The 21,061-nt window shown below is 44.2% G+C and overlaps 1 protein-coding gene across 3 annotated transcripts in view; it reads left to right on the top strand.

The window, feature by feature from the left end:
- Positions 1-9,878: 9,878 nt before the first annotated feature.
- ARHGAP26 (Rho GTPase activating protein 26) overlaps positions 9,879-21,061 on the top strand; it is a 212,389-nt gene continuing 201,206 nt past the window's right edge. For all 3 annotated transcript variants that reach the window (XM_035105360.3, XM_088663139.1, XM_088663140.1), the window contains exon 1: positions 9,879-10,830. In XM_035105360.3, coding sequence (XP_034961251.1) covers positions 10,677-10,830 — 154 coding nt within the window. In that variant the 5' untranslated portion in view covers positions 9,879-10,676. The remainder of the gene's footprint in view (positions 10,831-21,061) is intronic.

The raw sequence follows: 21,061 nt of genomic DNA, 5'->3' as shown, positions 1-21,061 counted from the left end.
TGTCTGCACTGACTGGCAGTGGTTTTCCAGGGTCCCAGGCATGTGTCTTTCCTAGCCTAAGGAGAGCAGATGCTCCGTCACTGAACTACCACCCTTGCTGCTTCATATCCATTTGCACTTCTGAGCATTTGTCTCTGAACATATGGAAATGGATCCAGCTCGAGCTCCATTCACTTCGATTGTTCATTTGTTCCAAATCAAATGCACGGCCCTAGTGTGAATCAGTCTTAGGCAGATTTCAGTTCTATCATCAGAATGAGTAAGGTTATGGAAATACAAGCAAATAGTTAGATCTTTGTGTTTGGCACAACTGTAGCTGTCATTTCCCCAGCCTCATGTAACACTAATGGGAATCATGCAAGACTTCTCTAGATAATAATGCACTGCTTGTTGTATTTGAGATGCATGCATGTATCCATGTTACTCAAATAGACAGCACAAATGATGTTTTAAAAATGATAACAGAAAGAGTTATTGTCCTTGAGCCAAGCACCAACTTGTACTCCTTAATTAATTTGATGCATTTTGATAAACGACAGCGCACTGTAGAATAACAGTTTTGTTTGGCCTGTGGTTTTTATGACGATTCTTGGAGCAGGACTGGAATTAGCCCCATTGCAGTAGTAGAAGTCTTTGTGTGGGCTTCCACTAGTGGGACTAGTAACTGCATCCCTCGCTTAATTCTCTTAGTTTTTGTCCATTTTGCTATGAGTAAACTGCTCAAACTTGATTTATTTGTGTGAGGGTGTGGGGGTTCATGCCACTTTATTATCATGCAAGAGAAAGTGAGAGAAATTTTAATGACTTTGGCAAAGGAACAACCATATTCTAGAACAGGCATCCCCAAACTTCGGCCCTCCAGATGTTTTGGACTACAATTCCCACCTTCCCTGAGCACTGGTCCTGTTAGCTAGGGATCATGGGAGTTGTAGGCCAAAACATCTGGAGAGCCGCAGTTTGGGGATGCCTGTTCTAGAATCTAGCCCTATTGGACTTGTGTTGGCCAGACTAAAAGCTGAGGGGACAGATGGTCTACTTAGAACATTTTGGTGCTCCCATTTCCCCTCATATTTGTTTTGCATTGGTTTTTCCCATTCTATGGATGTGCCAAGAGAACCAGGAGACTTTGGATAGGGCTACCCAAGGCCCCCTTTGATCTAACCCCACCACACACTCCTTTCCCCTGTTTCCTTGCACCACTAGAGAATGGGTGGCTGTGGGTGTTTGCATAGGTGAAGAGGAAGCCTGCTTTTTCTGCAGTCCCTGGAATGCTCTCCTAGGGACCATGGGATATTGTGCCCCTTTTCTAGTTCCTTAATATGACTATCAATATCTACACTAGCCTACTAATCAAAATAAAAAAGGTGTGCTTTTAAAGAATTCAACACTTTGGAGTCAATTTCATACAGATAATCAAAACCCATTTGTCTGACAACTAATTATTTCTTTATAATTTATCATTGACAGTTAGTTGACTGCATGGATGAAATTATTATATTGAACATGATGAGAGCTGATCATTTCTCAATCAGGTATTGACAACCTTTTTCTAATCAGAAAGGAATAATACGAATTTAAGCAATGAAATCAGCATTTAATTTTGAAGTGCTAATGAATTATCAGACATCTGAAACTTGTATGCAAGTTCATTCCACTGGGAGCTTTCCACTGACACAGAAGTCTGCCTGAGGGATCCGGGAATATCTTCAGCCCTTTGCAATCTTTAAAGATATGGCGGGGGGGGCGGGGCGGAAAGAAGTCCTCCTTTGAGGAAGGGGGAGCTACATTGTCATATGTTGTGATGCAGCTCCAGAGTTTAGCTTGCAAGGTCGAAAGGTTCACCAAAACAATACATAAAATGTGTGAATATCAATGCAACCAGATATTTAACTTTACTCCTAGTTTGGGCCTTTTTCACACCTCATCATTTATTTATTTTTACAGTACCACCATAAAACCAGTGGTTTTTCTAGCTTCTTGCACTCATGTTTTCAACCTTTGGGAAAGGACATAAAATGTTGAAAGGAACCCCGATAAAACGATAACATTTTATTAAGGATTTTGTGACATGGCGTCTCCCGACCTCCAATAACAGACCTGTCACCATCCTTCTGACAGATCCCTTGTTTCTTTTACAGCCGCGTTAGAGGTGGATAAGCAACAGGGAGAGCTTTCCCCTTTCCTCTGACTCTGTCCTGGGGGGAAATACTTCATCTGTTGAGTTATTACTTCTGCAGCTGCCATAGACACAGGAGTCTTGCCAGAACAACAATGGCAATCCCAACCCATAAGCTTTTTCACCTTTATAGCTGAGATTGGGTTCTAATTACTTGTGGGAAATAGTTTGCTGTTTCTCAGGTCTTCTCCCTGGTGATTTCATTGAAATAGTACTGTTTTATAATATGCACTGACACCAAGATTCTTTAAGACCAGCTGTAGTCAGCCAGGACTGGGTTAGTAAATCAATTCTATTAGAACTAAATTGTTGCAGATGTACATTTGAGTCAGGTGGAGCTGGGCCAAAGGCTTAGAGTTTCTGCACTGGCAGCACACTCGGGGGAGGAGGAACGAAAGAAAGAGGAAACTAAAAAAAGAATATTCCTTCATCTGAGCTCAGAGAAAGCAAAGCAGGGGTGTGTTGCAGCGAATATGCAGAAAGAGGAAAGAGAGCCGAAGGTCATTAACAGAGCTCCAAAAGGAGGCTGTGGGTAGCTAAACAGTTATTATCACAAGGCCATGAAACCAGATGGGTACTGAACAAGGCTTAAAACTGTTAAATTCAAGCTTGGTGAAAGTTTTTAGCTGTGAAGAAATGTCTTCAGGTTATCTGAGACAGTGTGCCGTGGTGGATAGAACTGTGCACAATTTAGGCTATTTTTTAAAGGCACAACCCGTGCCCCCTTCACAGACAGGAAGTGCTATCTGGTTCAGCTGCTGCATACAGGCACAGTAGGAAACTGGGATTCCTCAATGAGCATACGCTGAAAGGGGTTAGGGAAGAAACCCAGTCTGACCCACTTCTCTTGCTTTAGCTGCAAATAGAGCTTTTAACAGCATGAAGCTAAATATCATCATCTATTAGCAGGGCTGGTGCAAGAGATTGCAGCACCTGAGCAGCTGCCACCCCTCCTCTTTCTCTCCTTTGGTGCTGCTGGTACTCCCTACTCTGCCTCTCTGCTTACTTTTTTGCCACTGTTTTAGTCACAGCAAGGCTTTCATACCCTCCAACATTTCTCTGATAGGAACGTCCTATTCCATGATGATGATTAATACTCCGGCCATCTGACTGGGTTGCCCCAGCCACTCTAGGCGGCTACCAACATATATAAAAACAGAAGAAACATTTTTTTAAAAAAATCCCTATACAGGGATGCCTTCAGATGTCTTCTAAAGGTTTTATTGTTACTTATTTCCTTGGCTTGGGTGTGTATGTGTGCTGCATAACTCTATACCCTCCAACATTTCTCTGATGAAAATAGGGATGTCCTAAGGAAGCTATGGTTTTCCCAGTAGTGATGTATGGAAGTGAGAGCTGGACCATAAAGAAGGCTGATCGCCGAAGAATTGATGCTTTTGAATTGTGGTGCTGGAGGAGACTCTTGAGAGTCCCATGGACTGCAAGAAGATCAAACCTATCCATTCTGAAGGAAATCAGCCCCGAGTGCTCACTGGAAGGACAGATCCTGAAGCTGAGGCTCCAATACTTTGGCCACCTCATGAGAAGAGAAGACTCCCTGGAAAAGACCCTGATGTTGGGAAAGATTGAGGGCACTAGGAGAAGGGGACGACAGAGGACGAGATGGTTGGACAGCGTTCTCGAAGCTACGAACATGAGTTTGACCAAACTGCGGGAGGCTGTGCAAGACAGGAGTGCCTGGCGTGCTATGGTCCATGGGGTCACGAAGAGTCGGACACAACTAAATGACTAAACAACAACAACAAAAGGAAAAGCGGGATGTTCTGGGATCAAATCAGAAAATAGGGACACTTGGAGAGTCTGGGCTTTCTGACTCACCCCCTCCTCCCCACTCCCTGCCTCACTCTGAGAAAGACTAGGGGGTCCTTCCTCAGATTGAGGCATTCTGGACAGGTAGCCATGGCCACACTTTGCGTGTGGAGGTCCCCAAAACCACCCCTCAAATAACTCATAACAAAGACAGAATTTTTGTTTAATGGTTTTTGGCATGAATTTGGCCACAACTTTGTTGAATACAAATCAAACCAGTGAGTGGTTGCGTAGGCATTGGTTCTCCAACTGTCACCTAAGGACAGAAATAAACTCGCCTTGTCAACAAGGGGAAACCCTACAGGGAGAGACAGGGAGTCTGGTCCAATAGGCTCTCCCCTCAGGCTCCCAGGGGCTCATGCGTGTTGCTGGTCCCCTACCGGGGATATGGACAGTGCATAGAGCCCCTGTATTCCTGACCAGAATTTCCCCTAACTCAGGCATTAACACAAGGGGCCAACGAAGTCAACAGACCCCATATACGTACAACCAATAACCAATGCCTAACCGCCAACCTTACAAGTTGTGACTTATTTGCTATGCAGTAGGCAAAAACCAGATGGCACCAGCCAATCAGCCAAATGGAAAAATTCCTACCAGGCCCCTGAATACAGGCGACCCCTTGAGAGGCACAGCAATGTCAACACAGAGGCCTAAAAACAGCAGAGGGAGGGTGGGGATCCGAAAAGCAGCCAAAGAGAAAGAGAAACCTCTTTCCTTGGCTTTTAAACCCAAGGGGCTGACCCTCAGAAATCGCAACATCCAACTTTGCCCAGCAACAGAGGAGTGACCACTCATGCCCCCACCTTTGGACTCAGGAGTGGTTTGTTAAGCCCCCACCGCAAATCGTGCTCACCATGATGGCGTACCCGCATTGCTGTTGCTACTTTAACCCCCCCCTTTCCAACTTTAGACAGCATTTGTAGCTGCTGCAGCATGAACACTCTTGCCCTGCCTCTTGACCCTTCCTAGAGCAAGTCAGCGAAGGAGGAGTTAGAGGCGGAGGGCCTGGCTGTGTATGCAGTGCCTGAGGTGATTGCTTCAGTTTGCGTAACCCAGACCATTCTGCAAATTGTTGCAGATCAAAATATTGTAAAAGCAACAGCAGCAGGGGCTGGTTCAGAAATTGGTTACCTTGGGTATAACTAATTGTGGCTACCTGACTTGTTCCTACATGGCACACGTGCTTTCAAACACATGGTCACATTTGTGTGGTACATTTTCAGGTGTGCAGTTAAACAATCTTAACTACCGTAGTATATCTTTTTTAAAAAAACTGAACAGTGTAATGTGGCTTGAAGGTGGCACGATTCCCTGATGGATGCCAGTAGCCTGATGTGATCAGCAAATCTTTATGGTCCATAGGTTTAAATTAATTTGTTTCTGTTTCTATTCACCATCTTTTCTGGGTGAAATCATTCTCTGAAGCCACACATAACCCGACTTTTCTGCAACATATCAGAGCCATGCCTGAGTCAGCCAGAAGATGTCTCTAGAGAGTTTAGTTTCGTTCTCTCTGGGTGTGATTTGCTTATGTAGCCATCCCAGTCCTGATGTTCCCGGCTTAACCCCTAACAAATATGGGACAACCAAGGAAGCCTAGCCTTAGCTATTTCAATATCCTAAATAAAGTATTATGTTCCGCACTGCACCCTAGGTCTTGTCCTCATATGGTCTGGTGGGCATTGTGGTTTCTATAATCTCAGCAGGTCTTTATCCTCTCCCATGACATGATACCTGTATCCACTGTTCCTCTCAGTGAAATCTGGATCTTGAACGTCTGTTGTTGCTCACCCACCCATCCACTCACACCTAATATTCTGGTTCCTGTGTTTGGCTCCTGACTGATGCCTTGTTGCTCTCATATGGTCCTCAGATCTTCCTTCCGTCCCACATGACAGTTCTTTATTAACAGAAGCAAGGGCAGCAAGGTGATTCCAGGAAGGGAAACAACTCTTATATGTATTTACTGGGTAGGGTCTTCCTACTGCGAAAGGAGGGGTTATTGGCTGCTTTGTCTTTGTTCTTGATTTTATTTCATTTCATGTTTTTATTTTGTAATTTTATGCTGTGAACCATCCATAGATCTTCAGATCTTCTAAGCAAGCAAGCAAGCAAATAAATAAATAAATCCAGGTCTGCAGGACAGATAAAGATAAGGCAGCAAGTGAACTATTAAGAGCCTTAAAGTGCACTTAAAGTTGTTCCATGGCAGGCTTGCAATCGGTGTCTGTGAAATTAGGTACTAAATGCAAGCCCCTCTGGGGTTCCTTCAACTTGGGAGCTTCCAACAGGAGCTTGCCAGTGGAGCTGATCCCTCCCGGGAGCAAGGCTTAAAGTCCCCAACAATCAGTTGATTGGCAGTGACTTTGCAGAGTGGCTTGAGTTCAAACTGCACTGCAAAGGAAAAATGGGTCCAAGTGGTTTGTTGGGTATGGTGAGGGACTTCTGGATTGGACCCACTGGGCTGAAAATGTTTCCTACCTCTATACTAGAGAGAGTGGCTTTTGCTGTTGATTACTGTTTGCATCCGTACTTGGCGATGCCTATAGTCCTAGAAGGCAGCCAGTAGAATAAGTTTTACTGTGCTGCTAGGCTTGCCCCTAGGCTTCTGCAAAGGTTGACAGTTTTAACTTCTCATACCTTGTCTAGTCCTTGCATAAGTTGTGTATACACCTAACAGTCTGCCCGATAAATTTCTGCAATGTGCAAAAAACTCCATGGCAGACAAGTTGATATGAAAAATGTTCCCTGAAGGTAGTTTAAAAACAACACACTTATATTGCATAACTCTTGGAAGCTTCTCTTCCTTTATCTGTCTCCTAGTTGGAAGATGAAAGGAAAAATCTGGCAAAGTAGTGCTCTCACATTTCTCATTCACAGTTTCCCCCCTCTTCAGCCCTTACAAAGGGAATTCAATTAGCCGTTTATTCAATCTTCATGCCTGTTCATGAGTGAACTTAAATGGCTCTGCAACCCAGCAGGCTCTTTATCTCTGCTTGTGGTATAGGAAATGCAGTGAGTCTGTAATCTTATGCACTTTTCTATTGAACTGTAGTTCAAATAATGCATGCATAGGACTGGGCCACAAGTGGCTTTTTTGGTGTGTGTGTGTGGGGGGGGGGGTGAAATATGTAGTGGGAATTAAGACCCTGAATCCCAATAAGACATGTCAAGACATCAGCTTCCACTGTAAAACGAGGACCACTTCTACTGCTTAGAGATAATATCTCCATTGGGAGGGGGAGGGATAAGGAAATATACACACCCTCACTTCTGAAATGAAGCATTCAGTTGCTGCAGTAGAGACAGGTTGGTGTTTGTGTTCTGAGTCATAATGTTTGCATCACATTTTCCTTTAAATGTGTTATATAGCTCATGCCATTAATCTTGAGTTGTGTGCTCCATTTCCCAGACATTGCTTTTATGTACCTGTGCACTTTTCTTTTCCAAAATACTGTAGAGATATGACTTTGCACTGCTGCGAGACCAGCAATAATACCACCACATGTACAAAGACTTTAGATGCAATCTAAAGGGACGTGGGTGGCGCTCTGGGTTAAACCACAGAGCCTAGGGCTTGCCGATCAGAAGGTCGGCAGTTCGAATTTCGAATCCCCAAGTGGATAAATAGGTACCGCGTTTCTGTGTGTTGCTCTGGTTTGCCAGAAGTGGCTTAGTCATGCTGGCCACATGACCTGGAAGCTGTAAGCTGGCTCCCTCGGCCAGTAAAGGGAGATGAGTGCCACAACCCCAGTCGGTCACGACTGGACCTAATGGTCAGAGGTCCCTTTACCTTTTAAAGGGCAATTAGGGCTGGGGTGAGACTCTTTTGTTGTTGCATATCTAAATATCTCTTTGTATACTGGCAGAATAGTGAAGGAAGGACAATATAGTACTGCAATCCTGTACAGTACTTGCTTACCTTGGAGTCAATTCCACTAAGGGCACTAGGGTTTACTTCTAAGTAGACAGGTAAAAGAAAAGGATTGCACTGATCCTCACACATGCCTAGCTTTCATTAGAAGATAGAACTGAAGTATAGTGTAAGATGAGGATTAGTGGGATACTGCTGGTATCTTAAACCTGGGACAGTTAAGACTTTACTGTGATACTTTACAAGAATACACGACTTGTTCATGAAGTTGGTAGCGAAGGCGTATGATGGCATATAAGTGAAACAACTGAAGCATTAAGTGAGTTGGTTAGAATCGTGCTAACTCTGCCCATCTGTTTCGAAGAGCACAGCAAATTACCTGAATCAACTAATTCCTTCATTTCATGGAAGAGATAATCCTAAACACAGATGGAAGGGTGATCAGGGACATAGTAATATGATGAAAAAATTCAAGGATTGTTGTTAGAAATATATCACACTATTTTCTCAATAATGTGACAATAGTGAACGTCTGGTGCAATGTTGGTTTCTACAGTGTTTTTGGTGTGTAAAATGTACCGGATAAGAAAAGTCTTCATTTATGTTAAAACATGATAAAATCAACTTCCTGCCACCCTTTCATATGCCTTAATCCCGACAAAAGCCCTGAAAAATTAGGGTTGCCATCTGGCTCTTCTTAGCCAGTCTAGTCTCCCTCTCTATTTGCTATTTTTTTTTAAAATCAGTAGGCAATTGTAAATTTCCTTACATATAAATCAGATAACATGTAGTAGTCCCTAGTGATTCATGGTCATTTTCTTCTTCCTGGAGCAAGGTTCATGTTATAAGCATTCTTACATACATATGTGTGCTAAAGGTTGGGACCATATTATTTAATATATGTTGGGCAAATATAATTGGGTTATCCAATTATAGTGGCTGCTGGCTGATAATTTCTTCGTTGGTGTGTTTACTGGCTAATAGCCCCCAGGCCCAGGGTGTTTGGCTAATGTTTTATCCATGGAAGCTAATAGCTGAAAATCTCTGGCTTTTGAAATGCATTATTAACCAGAGCTTACAGCTGAGAAAGGGAGGGGACAGACGGGGGGGGGAGGGGGAGGAAAGGAGAACTACTGTATAGCCAGTTTGCAAAAGAATGAGACAGAGACTGAGTGTGTGTCTGACTACAGCTGTAAAAGTGTCTGTCGGCCACCTATAAAATGGACGCGGAAGTTCACAATAAGCTTGCTCCGGAGGAGTCATACTACCAACCAGGCATAAGCTCCACAGGTAAAGCGTTTTCTAGTTGGGGGAAATTTCTACCCGTCTGGTCAAAAGGCAGAACGAGACCCAACAAACACAGAAAATAATTGTGTTTCAAGCTGATATGGAACGCAGGGGCCAAAAAGAAGGAGGGGAAACAGAAGGTGACACCCCTTATGAAAAGGACCTTTTTTGTGTGTGGAACCGAGGCCAGAAGAAACGTGGCTTGTGGTTGTTTGCAAAGGACTGCTAGGCTCAGTCCCCATTACCTCTCCGTGCCAAAAACATGCCTCAAGGGGCCTGCTTAATTGGTTCCCTGCAGAGAAAATGGCTGGGCTCCCTTCAGTGTTTAGCAACAGTGTTTAGCAACAGGTTTTGCCCTTGAGCAACCCTCGCCTTCCCCTCCCTTGGAGGTTGTGCCTTTAAGAAGGCGGGAAAGAGCGAGGGCGGCGGTGGGAGGACGCGCACATACACACACACACACACACACACAGAGAGAGAAGGAGCTCCATGCGGTTTGACAGAACTCTGGCCCCGCCCTCCCCCGCCGGCCTGTCATCGCAGGGACATCTTTTCTCCCTTCCCTTTTCTTTGCCCCGCGAGGAGGCGCGGCGCTGATTGGCTCCGGCGGGCGCGAGAGGGGCGGGGCTGTGTTCTGAGGGAAGGGGGGGAAGAGAGGGGGAAAAGAAAAACACACACACACACCAAACACCGCCCCCCCCTCCGCCTCCTGACGACGCGGTCGGAAAAAAAAGATGCTCCGCGTTCCAATGGGGAAGTGGAGTCTCCCGGCGGATCCCGGATGCCGTCGGAGGTGGCTGCGCTGAGCTGAGGAGCCGCTGCTAGAGGCCGCGCGCGAGACCTTGCCGGGCGCTCTTATCTTACGCGGCGGGGGCAGGAGCAGCAGCAGCAGCAGCAGCAGCAGCAGCATTGGCCGGGTCGAGGGAGAAGAGGGAGAAGAGGGAGAAGGACCCGGCAGCAGCGGTCGCCTCGCCTTGAATTTGCAGCGTGCTTGGGAGCTCTCGCCATGAGCAGTCCTCGGGCGGTAGCGGCATTTGCTACTACTACCGCGGCGGCAGCAGCCACAGCAGCAGCAGCAGCAGCAGCAGCAGCACCACCGCCCCCCTCTTCCAAACGCCTCCTGTCCTCTCCCCCTGGCATCTGAAGCAGCTGCTTCTCGGTGCAAAACCTTGCCTGACCTGCTTGCTCTTAATAATCACCATCACCATCATCATTTCAATTGTTTTCCTTCCTTGCCTCCGGGGGCTTTGAAAAATCTGACCTGGGAGACCTCCAGGTAGAGCAGAATAAAGGCTGCTCGCTCAGTGGGTGAATATTTTAATTTTGTTGAATGAACTGCATATACTTTCAGTTTTACAAGCTGTTTTTTTGTTTTTGTTTTTGAAGCGTTTTGGGAAGGACGGTTCATTCCGTGTGTGTTGCTTTTTTCCAGCTGATTTGCTTTTTGCAAAAGGTTTCTTTTTGGAAGGGCTCTGAAAACACACACACACATATATCCACCCTAGAACCATGGGTCTACCTGCCTTGGAATTTAGTGACTGCTGTTTGGACAGCCCTCAGTTCCGAGAGAGGCTGAAGTCTCACGAAGCTGAACTGGACAAGACCAACAAGTTCATCAAGGAGCTCATAAAAGATGGGAAGTCGCTCATTGCAGCCCTTAAGAGTGAGTGACGACCTCCCTGTGGTGTCAGGCATCTGAATGGCAAGGGGGAGTGATGAAGGGGTTGTGGTTGTTATGGTGTCTTAAATCTGAAAGGGAAACCGTGAATCAGATCTGACTCAGTAGTATTAGAATTATTGAAATATTACCTGCATTGGTATAGCACAGGTAGAGAGAGAAGCATGTGGAAAAACAATAAAAAACCCCACAGAGGACAGAGAAAACCTGGCTGTTTAATACCAGACTACAAACCTAATGAGAGAGTTCATATTCTGAAGTTAATGGCTATCCTTCTCTTAGGAACAGCAGTATTAATGTGAATCTCTGAACATGTGCACAGTGCACAGGTGTTGAGGGAAGATAAGAACAGCCTTTCTTTACATAGTGGCATTATATAAAAAGCAGTCTGATTGTAGACTAACTGGCTTTTTTGCTTTGGTTATATAGTTTTAAAAGCATGTCTGCTATTGTTGACTGATCATTGGACTCCTTCTGGTCCTTTTGTGATAGTGAAAGGCCTGTGTGTATAACAATTCAAAAAGAACTGATGATGTACAGCAAATATGGGGAACTCCCCCCCCCCCCAGCTCAAGGGCCACATTTCCTCATTGAGCAACTTTATGTGGGTCATAGTCCAATGGTGGTCATGACCAGGGGAAAACCTGGAAGGAGCAGTGGGTGTGAATGTACAGTAGCCTACATCCCAGGAAGAGATTTCTACATGCATGTACACCCACCTCTCGCCATCCTCATTCAGGAAAGCAAATGGCATTATTGGAGTTCATGTACATCTTCTTGCCAGGCAAAAACACACAAGAAGTGTGCAAAGTGGGGCTCCTTGTGAGTATTGCCTAAGTGACAGCCCCAAGAGCCAGAGGAAGAGGGGCTTGGAAGGTTGCATTTGGCCCCCACCCCAAGGTTCCCCACTGCTGTTTTATAGACTGGGCAGTTTGGCTTAAAAACAGTTGTATTTCCCTCTATCTCTAGCACTTGGCAGAGCTGTCCTTGCATCTGAAATTCTTCAGTCACAGGATATTGTTGTGGAATGGTGGAGGGCAGAGTACCAGGAAAACAAACGTTACAGGCATTATGTGCACTCACTTGGAATTTCCATGGAAATCTTAAGATCACTCGGGTTCCCTGTTATTTTCCAAGAGTGGCAAACTAGCAGAACAATGGGACTAGCTTGTAAGCATCTAGATTGTGTGAACTTTTAAGAACCTTAAAGAATTTTTTTTTAATGCTACTAGGCCATGTCCCCTGAATAACTTTACTCCCTACGGTTGTTGCCCATTCTCTTCAAAATTCCAGAGGCATTCATGTACACAATCCTTTCCCTCAAATAATTCTGGGCGCTGGAGTTTGTTAAGGGTTGCTGGGAATTGTAACTCTGTGAGAGGTAAAATACTGTGCCCAGAATTCTTTGCAGGAAAGAGCGAGCTTCGAATGTGCTTTAAAGGTATAGTGTGTACACAGCCTTTGAATTCATGGTCTTGAGACACAATTTGCTTACGTGTCTGCTGAAATGGTTCATTCTGAAGCAGTCCAGTGGTGTGTATTGAGTGGTGGCCTGCTGTTTGGTCTGCTTCTTTGTGAGCCAAAGGCAAATAATTGCACTCCTATGATGAGCTCTTTGAAAGAATTAATTGTACTAAACAAGCCTTGAGGGCTTTGTCTGTCTCATCACTGGCATTGTTTGTGCTCACTTGCTTGTCATTGAGGTAGTGACATAGCATTCTTGGGAAATGTATGGGTATGGCAAGGCACAGGAGAACCTGCCTACCTGAGAGAGTTGCTCAGAAGGCCCCAAGCGATAAAATAGTCTCCTTATAGGCAAAGTCCCAATCTTATATAGATCATGCAGAATTCAATTGTTGAACTTAAGCCCATTGAGATAAAGGTGTGTGGTAGAACCCTGGCTGTTGCAGCCAGCAAAATCCCAACCTGTTGGGAAGTGTGATTTTGGGAATGAAGTCTTTTGAAAACTAGAGGCTGGCAACAGTATTCGATGCCTGGGGTGACTTTCTATTAGCCAGTAACTTTGAAACTGTACAATAGTATTGATACACCTTGGCCTTGATTTTGTAGAAGTGTGTACATCTGTACACTCCAAGTTACTGAATGAAATCTTGGAGCAGGATCACAGGTTGGATAGGAGGGACTTCCTTACATCTCTTTGCCCTGCCCATTTTTTTCTGACACAGATTTACCCCTCACATGGCTTCATTCCTTTGATTCCATGGAATCTAGAGTTTCTCATATCTAAGGAGAGCGTATGTATCACACTTTGGACCATTTGAGTGAATTGCATTTGTTTTTCTTCATGTGTTTATGGAAAACAAGTTACAGAAGTTGTATCAGTTATCTGAACACAAGAGGCAACAGTCTAGGTATCCAGAATTGACTCTTTGCTTCCCATTATCTCACTAGAGTTTTACTCTTGTATGTTGGACCAGTATTATACCTATCAGTGGGAAGGAAGGATAAACTCCCAGCCCTTTGCACTCCCCAAAAGGCCCTCTGGAAGATTGTGGAGTAGGATGTGGGGAGCTGCTGAAAAGTAGAGGCATTTGCTCAAAACCAGACTTGAAGAAGTTGACTTAAGGAAGCTCATGGAAGGAAAGTTTCCCACCACCCTCTCTGTGCATTTTCAGAAGCCACCCCCCGCAGCCCCCGCTCTCTAGAGCACCTTTGGGGAGGTGTGGCCTGAACTTCCTTAAGTTAATTTAGGATCCAAGCCAATATGTTGACATTTTTATTACCTAAATAGAGATCCAAGCAAACCAACTGTAATCTTGTGGGGGCCATTATCGTGCTGACGTATTTATAAGAGTATGGTGAATGATTGGTAATGTGATAGGCATGCAGCATTAATGGCTGGCTAACCAAATAATACTACACAACTTCACTTGCTGGTGTTTCTGCTGCTGATTGCATCCTAGGCCAAGGCAACCAGTTCAAGTATTTTGCTATAACTCTTTTAGGGCCTCCTCAGAACTGTCTCCATTCTACCTGACGGCACCAGAGGGAGACAGAGAGGGCCCCCTCCATCAGCCTGTGTGGGACCATCTGCCATTTGGCTCATCCCTACTTGGGATTGGCCAAAAGGATCTGCCAATCCTTGAACCTGGCAGAAATGTGCAATGTATTTGTGTAGGAGTCTAGTGAGTACAGGTGAATGTATGGCACTGGGGGTGTGCCATAATATAAATTCGACTGTTATGAAGTCATTTCTCGGTTCTGCTATGCAGTTACAGTGGTACCTCGGGTTAAGAACTTAATTCGTTCTGGAGGTCCGTTCTTAACCTGAAACTGTTCTTAACCTGAGGTACCGAACCACTTTAGCTAATGGGGCCTTCTGCTGCCGCCGCACCGCCACACAATTTCTGTTCTCATCCTGAGGTAAAGTTCTTAACCCGAGGTACTACTTCTGGGTTAGCAGAGTCTGTAACCTGAAGCGTTTGTAAGCCGAGGTACCACTGTATTTCTACGCTTCTTTGAAAGCACAGTTCCACGAGCCCCTTTAATTTCATTTTAGCTTCTTTTTCTGAGTCCTTCCAGGCATGCTGGTTGAACATATGTAGACTTTTATTTTTATTTTTATTGCTTTGCAGGGGTTCCTTTGGGATAAAGCCTTGTGTTGACAGATATAAAGATGGTGCCACGTGACATGATGCTGCATTCCCACTTGACACGGCAGCTTGGGAGCTTTGCATGCCTCAACTTATTTTTGGCTTCCACTAGCATGCATTGAGTTGCTCATCCAAAAAGGAGGGCAGCTGGCCCGACTATTCATGGCCCGTGTTCTTTGGGATTACAGTTGTAGGATTGCTCAGAAGCACCCAGCTGTAGCTGTGGAGTTTGATTTCACGACCCTTCCTCCCACTTTTGGGTCACATTTGAAGCGTGCAAGCTCTGTGCCGCCTTTTTATCTGAAATCTCCTTGTAGAGGTCCTGATCATGCCTGTTCAGAATTTTACTTTGAACTTATCTTTTTATATTTTGAATGGAGAATGTAGCCACAATTTTGCCAGCTCGTGACCAGCAGTATAATCACAGCCTTTGTGTTTTTCCACATGCGAGAGATTGCTATCTGGTTTAGAATTAGCATCTTATTGTGGAATAAACTGCCTGCAGTTCCACAGAATTCTTTCTGGTAAGATAATGGAACATAAAACTCGTGTTATTTGAAATACTGTAGCCTGGTTGATGAAACTCCAGTTCTAATAAAGTCCTTGGAGCTTTCTGGAACTTTACAAATTGTAGTTCTTTTCTACTTGGAACTATCTGCATAAATACCCTATTCATTATTTAATTTTTCTACTTCTTAATAATTATATTTATTTGTCACTTTTTACATGTAGCCATTTCAAAGTGACTCACAATGTTGTTGTTGTTTAGTCGTTTAGTCGTGTCCGACTCTTCGTGACCCCATGGAGCATAGCACACCAGGCACTCCTGTCTTCCACTGCCTCCCACAGTTTGGTCAAACTCATGTTCGTAGCTTCGAGAACACTGTCCAACCATCTCGTCCTCTGTCGTCCCCTTCTCCTTGTGCCCTCCATCTTTCCCAACATCAGGGTCTCTTCTAGGGAGTCTTCTCTTCTCATGAGGTGGCCAAAGTATTGGAGCCTCAGCTTCACGATCTGTCCTTCCAGGGAGCACTCAGGGCTGATTTCCTTAAGAATGGATAGGTTTGATCTTCTTGCAGTCCATGGGACTCTCAAGAGTCTCCTCCAGCACCATAATTCAAAAGCATCAATTCTTCGGCGATCAGCCTTCTTTATGGTCCAGCTCTCACTTCCATACATCACTACTGGGAAAACCATAGCTTTAACTATACGGACCTTTGTAGGCAAGGTGATGTCTCTGCTTTTTAAGATGCTGTCTAGGTTTGTCATTGCTTTTCTCCCAAGAAGCAGGCGTCTTTTAATTTTGTGACTGCTGTCACCATCTGCAGTGATCAAGGAGCCCAAGAAAGTAAAATCTCTCACTGCCTCCATTTCTTCCCCTTCTATTTGCCAGGAGGTGATGGGACCAGTGGCCATGATCTTGGTTTTTTTGATGTTGAGCTTCAGACCATATTTTGCGCTCTCCTCTTTCATCCTCATTAAAAGGTTCTTTAATTCCTCCTCACTTTCTGCCATCAAGGTTGTGTCATCTGCATATTTGAGGTTGTTGATATTTCTTCCGGCAATCTTAATTCCGGCTTGGGATTCATCTAGTCCAGCCTTTCGCATGATGAATTCTGCATATAAGTTAAATAAGCAGGGAGACAATATACAACCTTGTCGTACTCCTTTCCCAATTTTGAACCAGACTCACAATGTAAGAATAAGAATAACAGTAAAACCAAACCTAAGAATAAAACACAAACCTAAAATGCCTATTTAACCTTTTATTAATGTTCAAGAGTATTCTCCTTCTGTAGATATTCCACCTGTCCCCCATGTCCCAAAATTCAGATGGGGTGGGGTGGGGTGGGGCAAACCCCCATTTCTGGGTGTGAAAATCAAGATTCAAAGAACTCCAAGAATCTGGACTTGATGCCATAGAATTTAGTGCAAGCATCCTACCAGTTCAGTACTGTTTGCCCTTTGAATTTCAGGCCCAATATATCCTCTCTCTAGGCTCTGATGTGTTTGAGGATGAGACATATAGCTATCTTGGCAGTTCTTAAAATTTCTTGTTGATGACATGACATAATCTTCAACATAGATGCTATATGCACAAATTAAGCAAAGTGAGAATGCGGAGGCTGAATTAGGAATGAAGTTGACTCACAGCTCTACTTTTCTAGTGTGGTTGGAGACACCTGTTGTATATGAGCTGTACAGTGGTACCTTGGTTTAAGAACAGCTTAGTTTATGAACAACTTGAATTAAGAATGCTGCAAACCTGGAAGTAGGTGTTTTGGTTTGTGAACTTTGGCTTGGAAGCAGAACATGCTCCGCTTTCTGTTGAGTGCAAATTGAGTCCCAACCCCCCCCCCCCCCCGCTGCTATGGCGAAGCACATCTTGGTTTAAGAACGCTTTGGTTTAAGAATGGACTTCCGGAACGGATTAAGTTCGTAAACCAAGGTACCACTAGACTAGCCTTTTTGTATTTGACTGATAGTGCTTTTTCTCCCAAGATAGTACAAGTACTGCACTGAACACAGCTCCTGATGAAACAAGATGTAGAGAACAAATAGGACAGTCAAATTACTTTAAAAATAGTGTATGAGTTGCTGTATCTGCATTGAGGGATATTTCTTAAGGCTTACTGAGGTTTGATGTATAAGGAGCAGCCTTTGAATAATAGGGCATGTGACATTTTTCTCTCGTCTCCATTTATCACTTCCTTGATACTCAGAGTGGCCTGTTCTTCGTCAACACATGTCCTTCTTCTTTTGCTCATAATGACATGTGTAAATTATTCGGAACATTTTGCAAATGCTAAGTGAGACTCAAAGATGAAATGTGAATAGTGGGTGTTGAAGATTAACAAATATGACAAGCAGCAACAGCAGGGAACAGTCTAAAAAAGGGCTGGGCAACTCAGTCAGCACCCAAAGGCCACATTGGAAATGCGTAAAGAGGCTGGGTTGTTATGAAACAGATGTTGCCTTATGCACGCACGTTACATTATTTTTGCTCCAGACTTGTAGATGGCCTTGTAGAAGTCACTAGCCCACAAAAAGTACTAGCCTGTCTGCCCACCCATACATGCCAGTGTAAATGGTGTGAAATTTTAGTCTTGATCCTGAGTCACTGGGATGGCCGCTGTTGCACTTGGAAGAAAGGGGAACTCCTGTTCTCGGCTGCATTCTCTAAGGAATGGAGGTTCATGCTGCAAACAAACAACCAGCCATCAATCCACCCATAAACTTTCTGTGTCTCTGCAGCAGGTGGGATTTGGATTAGTGATTTCTGCACTGTTGGTTCCAATGCAGAAGAGCATTTCCTAAAGACCTAAAGAGAGATTCATGAAGAAACACAAGGTGGTGCTCCACTGAAAGCTGACAATACTGCTGCATCTCTGCATCAGGTGTAACAGGTGACAGCTAATACATTACAGCAGTAGGGGTGGCTTTCAGTTAAGTTGTTGTGTACATGGAATGAGGGCTGGTCATGCAATGGGATTTCCCTCATCCCCTGTCTCTGTGTGCTCCCTGCACCCTCTAAATCTGCTCTGGAGGGTTGGGAGAAACCCCAGATCAGGTTTAATGGGCATGGGAGAGGAGGAGAAGGGACACTGAATTCTATCCTTGATTCCCCCCACCTTACACTTTGAATGTTTTTAGGTGTGAGATTTGCAGTCTTTTGTAGTGCATTCTGCTGTTTTAGCACACAAACTAGTTTGCACAAGTACGTTTGTGTTTAAATTAAAGGTTTCCACATAGCTAACTGTCAGGAAAGAATACAAACCTCTGCATGAATTAATGTTCCTTGGTAAATCTCCACTGGTGGAGCAGGGTAGTTCTAATTAGTTATTTTCTCTTGCCAGGGGTTAGGATGGCATCTTAACCCTTTTTCTAAACCAAAAAGCCTCAATGTTGCAAGCTTTTTTCATAGGGAAGTTCCCTGGTAACTTTATTTGCCCTTTTCTGCACAAATGACAACGAGGAGCCAAATACTTTCATCTAGTCTTTTTGATTTATGTATTTTTGTATTATATTTTTGTTGTGTTAATGCTAGTTGCTAACTCCAGATTTTTTTAAAAAAGCTCTGGCATTTTTAACTAAAAGGGGGAAATATATTTTCTTCCATCACATTCCATTCCGTTCTCAGCAAGTTTCTGAACACATTGCATTGACTTGCACATATGCTACTATTAAAGGAGCAGAGCTATCCTTCAAGACCTGGTTTTGCTAGCCTTGCATCTACAAGAATGTAAGTTCTGGCATGGCAATGGGAAGGAATAAGATGCCCAGACCCGAATGTGAATGTACAGGGCAGATGCTTGTTCTGTTTAGTAGCCTTAAGACCAACTGGTCCAAATTCAGCAGCCAATTCTTCCGTGCTTTAGGAATAGAAAATGCACTGACTCCACTGGAAACTTCCCCCTTGAATGTTCTGTTGAATTAAATGGGACACAGATGGGAATTTCCAAAGTACCGTTTCAGAAAGGAAGACTTCAAATCTCTTTTCTGCACTCAAGTGCACAGGAAGTCAGGTAGGAGAAACCATCAATGTATGTACCAATCAAGATTCCAGGTATAATGTGTCAGTGTTTTGAAAAAATATAGCAAAGGTTCTGACCTGCATTGCCTGGTCCTCGGACCCTAGTCGACACAAAGAGTCCTTGAGAAAAAAAACTTTGCAGAATGTTGCTTTTATGATAAAAACTCCTCCAACCACGATCAACACCAAATGCTACCAACCAACCCAACCCACTAACATTGACCGCTATATATATATGCAGTACAATTAGGAGAAAGGTTGCATGACTCATGCTGACTTAGTTCTTTTAGCATTAAAGAAACAGCGGCCAATTTTTAGCCGTGACATAATGCTTGCATGGAGGTCCACGCTGCTGTGTCAGAGACCATTATGGCAAGGCAAGATCACCCCACCACCCAGCAGACTCTGTGTTTGCTGGAACTGTTCCTGCCTGGAATTTGTGGCAGATCTGCATGGTGGCAGTTTGAACTGCAAATATCTACAGATGTCACATTATAAAACTAGGCTGTGCTGGTTCTTGGAGCCAACCTGTCCTCCTGCGATCCATTATCCTGCTCAGATCCTGCCAAGCTTGCTAGATAATCAGTGTGGTAAACTGGACAAGGGTCTGACCTAATTCTTATGATAGTTAAACATCTACAGCACCTTCTGAAAACTTGTATTTGTTCTGCTGTTTTAAAATCATTCCTTCTGCCTTTCCTATGAGTACAGACTTAAGATTCATCCCCGACTAGGGTTAATTTTGTTCTAGATTAAAGGGATTTGTTTTATACTCTGATCATGCTCCATTACTTCCCTCCCTCCTTCTGCTTTATCTTTTGCTGTTCATGCTTAGCTAGATTCCAGCCTACGACTGATTGTTGAATATGTGGGTGATGGTTAGCACAGATGAGAACAACCATTATGCAGGTTTTGTGTATTACAGCAAAAAACAAAACAAAAAACCAACACCTTGCATGCACAATTCCCACCTGTTCTGAGTTCATCATCATCAAAGGGTAGCATTTTCCCTTGGTTTTCTGAATAATGGGATTTTAATCCTTTTGCAAAGCTTTCTTTTTGTATTCACTACAATAACCCACAAATTGCAGCACTGTGTCAGCAGAGAACACTAGTGCTTGCACTGATCCCAGGCCTGCACAACTTGTAGCTAGTCATGTATGGTAGGCAGTCCACTGGGAGCTGCAAAACCTTCTGTTTGTTGTTGCTTGTTTAGGATTGCAAAGGTGGTGGAGGTTGTCAAGCACTAAGGAGGCCCTAACATATGGCTGATGTATTGTCTTTAGCTTGGTGGGACACAAGTTTTGGAGGTCTGTTCTAATGGCGGCTTTGCTAATGCAACAGGAGTCATCAAGTCCATTCTGCTCTGTTCATGTGTGTGGTGCAGTGTTCTGTGTGGTGCAGTGTTCTGCAAGTAATACGGGATGCACTCTTGTGATGGACACTCAGGAGCGAATGCAGATGTGCATTTGGAAAAAAATGCACACAAATTGTGCTGGGAAAGGAAAGTTGCAACATCAGATCTGTGCCTGAATTGCTAAACTGTAGGTTGCAATGCACATCCCAGAGGAGTACATAGCAAATGGCTTTAAAGGATATAGATTACATTCAAAGACCTTGGCTTCACGTTATGTAACAGCTGTCAATGATTTGGGAATGGGGTTAATTTTCTACCAGAATCTCCACAGATTCCCTTGCATTCTGTTAATAGTAATGGAAGACTGCAGTTGTGGCTTTTGGCTTGGGTCCCACAGCAATCCCTTTCTGTACTTAATCTATACCTGTCTTCCATCTCTTCCTAAACTACTCTATCAGCGTAGGCCAGGAAGGTAAGCCGAAAGGGAGGGGATGGTAACTAGGCTGAGTTTGCTCCACCTGCAAGCTTCCTGCTTTGAAGATCTCCCTAAACTCCTTGGATCTGGAGAAAGTGCTGAGCGGGCTTTCAGAAGAGTGGCCTGCCTCGCCATCATCGTATATCCCAATCCCATCGTATATCCCATTGTACATCCCAAGTGAGCTTGTCCCCTTGTCTCCACCTCTGTCTCCAAGAACATGGAGTTGACCATGC

Source organism: Zootoca vivipara, chromosome 2 (assembly GCF_965207765.1).
Source record: "Zootoca vivipara chromosome 2, rZooViv2.hap1.1, whole genome shotgun sequence".
Lineage (NCBI taxonomy): Eukaryota > Metazoa > Chordata > Lepidosauria > Squamata > Lacertidae > Zootoca > Zootoca vivipara.
This window is presented reverse-complemented; position numbering and strand designations above follow the sequence as displayed.